The sequence below is a fragment of the Rhipicephalus sanguineus genome, chromosome 3 (genome assembly GCF_013339695.2).
Source record: "Rhipicephalus sanguineus isolate Rsan-2018 chromosome 3, BIME_Rsan_1.4, whole genome shotgun sequence".
Taxonomy (NCBI): domain Eukaryota; kingdom Metazoa; phylum Arthropoda; class Arachnida; order Ixodida; family Ixodidae; genus Rhipicephalus; species Rhipicephalus sanguineus.
In genome coordinates, this window is record NC_051178.1 from 60,924,936 (window position 1) to 60,927,193 (window position 2,258).

Genomic DNA, 2,258 nt, shown 5'->3' on the forward strand with positions numbered 1-2,258 from the left:
GCTTTCGTCTTGCTCCGCTATATAAGGGGTCTCAAACTGACCTCAGCTAACGGGCCCCATTCACGAAAATTTACTCCCGCAGGGGAAAGGACAGTGACGAAGATAAGTGGGAGGGGGGCTGGGTCGTACCAAATGTCAGCTAACGTTTTGAAAGACCTTTATCATATCTCCTATATGGATAATTTCTGAAGGGCATTCGGAGGCAGAATTCCAACAACATATGGATACCAATCTCCAAAATTACTCAAATCTGGACGCCGATTCTGAAATGTAGAGTTTTGTTTAACGATTATGTATCAACACATGGTGGCTGCAGGGGGTACGTGCGTCACGAAAAGAAAATGCTCTAGCCCTGTCATGACTGTGTAGGTTAAGAAAGTACTTATAAAGAAAGAAAATTGGACAAAGACAGTTATGTGCGCGGCGCGTGTTTGAGGCCCCTTCGCTATATAGTGCGCGGGCTACATGATACTGCCGCAACAGCGTTGAAACGTGCAGGAATAGCATAGGCCCATTAAACAAGGCTTGGGGTAAAGTATATTCGCTTGACGAAATATCTGGCTTGAAAAACGACAATTACGAGTTCCGGGCGGGGTGATATCCCTTTATCTCGAACCATATGCATCCAATGAGTAAGCTTCGAGAAGCTTATTCGCGCCTTTATTACCACACTGGTAACGAACCCCGAAAATTGATCGAAATCGCTTTGTCCACATCATGCCAGTTTTACCCGGGTAGTCCAATGACCACGTTCTACCAGTACAACATCGTTAGGAAGGCATACACCACTATAATATGAAAAAAAAAGAGCACGGTGCAAACCATGCATAACATACACTGCTGAAAAGTTCAAGCAGAAGCCCTCAAAGAGGAGTTTTACAGATGACATTGTAGCGGACGTTGATGCCGTCGACCGCGATAATTTTTATTTGTGTGCGCATACCCATTCGTATGCAGCGGCGCACGGCGCATACGCGGCGAACATGCCTCACGTTATCACCGGCGTGCCGCGGGAGATAAGCAGCCACGCCCCCTTTGTGTTGGCGTTTTTCCAAGCCTGTTTTTCGTGGAAAATAAATCTAGTTCTTGCCCAGACTTCAAGGAGTGTAGTACTTTGCTTTTCGCTCCTCCTTGGGGCGAGTACGCTACAAAGTGGTGACCCGCGACGTTTGGAAAAACAGCAGCCATGCCAGACGAGGAAGGCACTTCAAGCTCATCCACAACCAACGCCTCGGAGTTAAAGCTTCCACATTTTTGGCCCAAAAACCCCAGGGTGTGGTTCAGCCAAGTCGAGGCCCGCTTCCAGCTTCGACGCATCACATCGCAGGAGTCGAAATACCTCCACATCGTTGCAGCATTGCCACCTGACATCGCTGACGCCATAGACGATGTGCTCGCCTCCCCTCCATCGGAGAAGGCCTACGACGAACTAAAAAGCACCGTCCTGAAACGTCTTGAGGCGTCCGAACAGAGCAGGCTGCAACAACTCCTGTCTCATGAAGAGCTCGGTGACAAGCGTCCCTCGCAACTTCTCCACCGAATGCGTCAGCTGCTGGGCCAACAAGCGTCAGAGGAGCGTCAACAGCCATTGCTTCGCGAGTTGTTTTTGCAGAGACTGCCACAGTCAACACGGATGATACTCGCTGGCTCGGACGACGTGGCTCTCGAGCGTCTGGCTCAACTCGCCGACCGCATCACCGACTGCACCGAGCCATCAAAAACGCCTATTGCTGCAGCGGGAATGTCCGAGCATGCAAGCCGGTTAGGTCGCTTAGAGGACAGAGTTGACCGACTGGCTGCAGCAGTGGAAAACCTCGCCCTGTCGAACAAACACCGTCCTGCACAGCATCGTTCATCGTCCCGTGCTCGAAGCCCGCAGCACCGCGGCCACTCAAGCGAGGCAGAGCAGAGCGTCTGCTGGTACCACCGCCGTTTCAGAGAGCGAGCCACTCGCTGCACCCAACCATGCTCGTGGACGGGAAACGCACCGGCCAGTCGCTAACGGCGGAATGCGACACGGGCCAGCGCTCAAGCCGCCTCTTCTACGTTGTCGACCGCATCACCGGCACACGCCTCCTTGTCGATACCGGAGCTGAGCTATCTATCCTGCCAGCAACAGCCCAACATCGCCGACGCGGCAAGTCCATTTCCAGCCTAATTGCAGTCAATAATACTGCTATTGCATCATATGGAGTGCAGTCAATGACGATAGACATCGGACTCAGGCGCACATATCGATGGCTCTTCGTTGTGGCCGA

The 2,258-nt window shown here is 52.0% G+C and overlaps 1 protein-coding gene across 1 annotated transcript; it reads left to right on the top strand.

The window, feature by feature from the left end:
* The first annotated feature begins 1,186 nt into the window (after window positions 1-1,186).
* Window positions 1,187-2,002, top strand: LOC119385509 (uncharacterized). Its single transcript, XM_037652929.1, has one exon. It carries the CDS (start codon window positions 1,187-1,189, stop codon window positions 2,000-2,002), a length of 816 nt encoding a protein of 271 aa, XP_037508857.1.
* The last annotated feature ends 256 nt before the right edge of the window (window positions 2,003-2,258 follow it).

Coding starts and splice junctions, on each gene's coding strand:
- LOC119385509 (XM_037652929.1), top strand. CDS start 1,187: ATGCCAGACGAGGAAGGCACTTCAAGCTCATCCACAACCAACGCCTCG.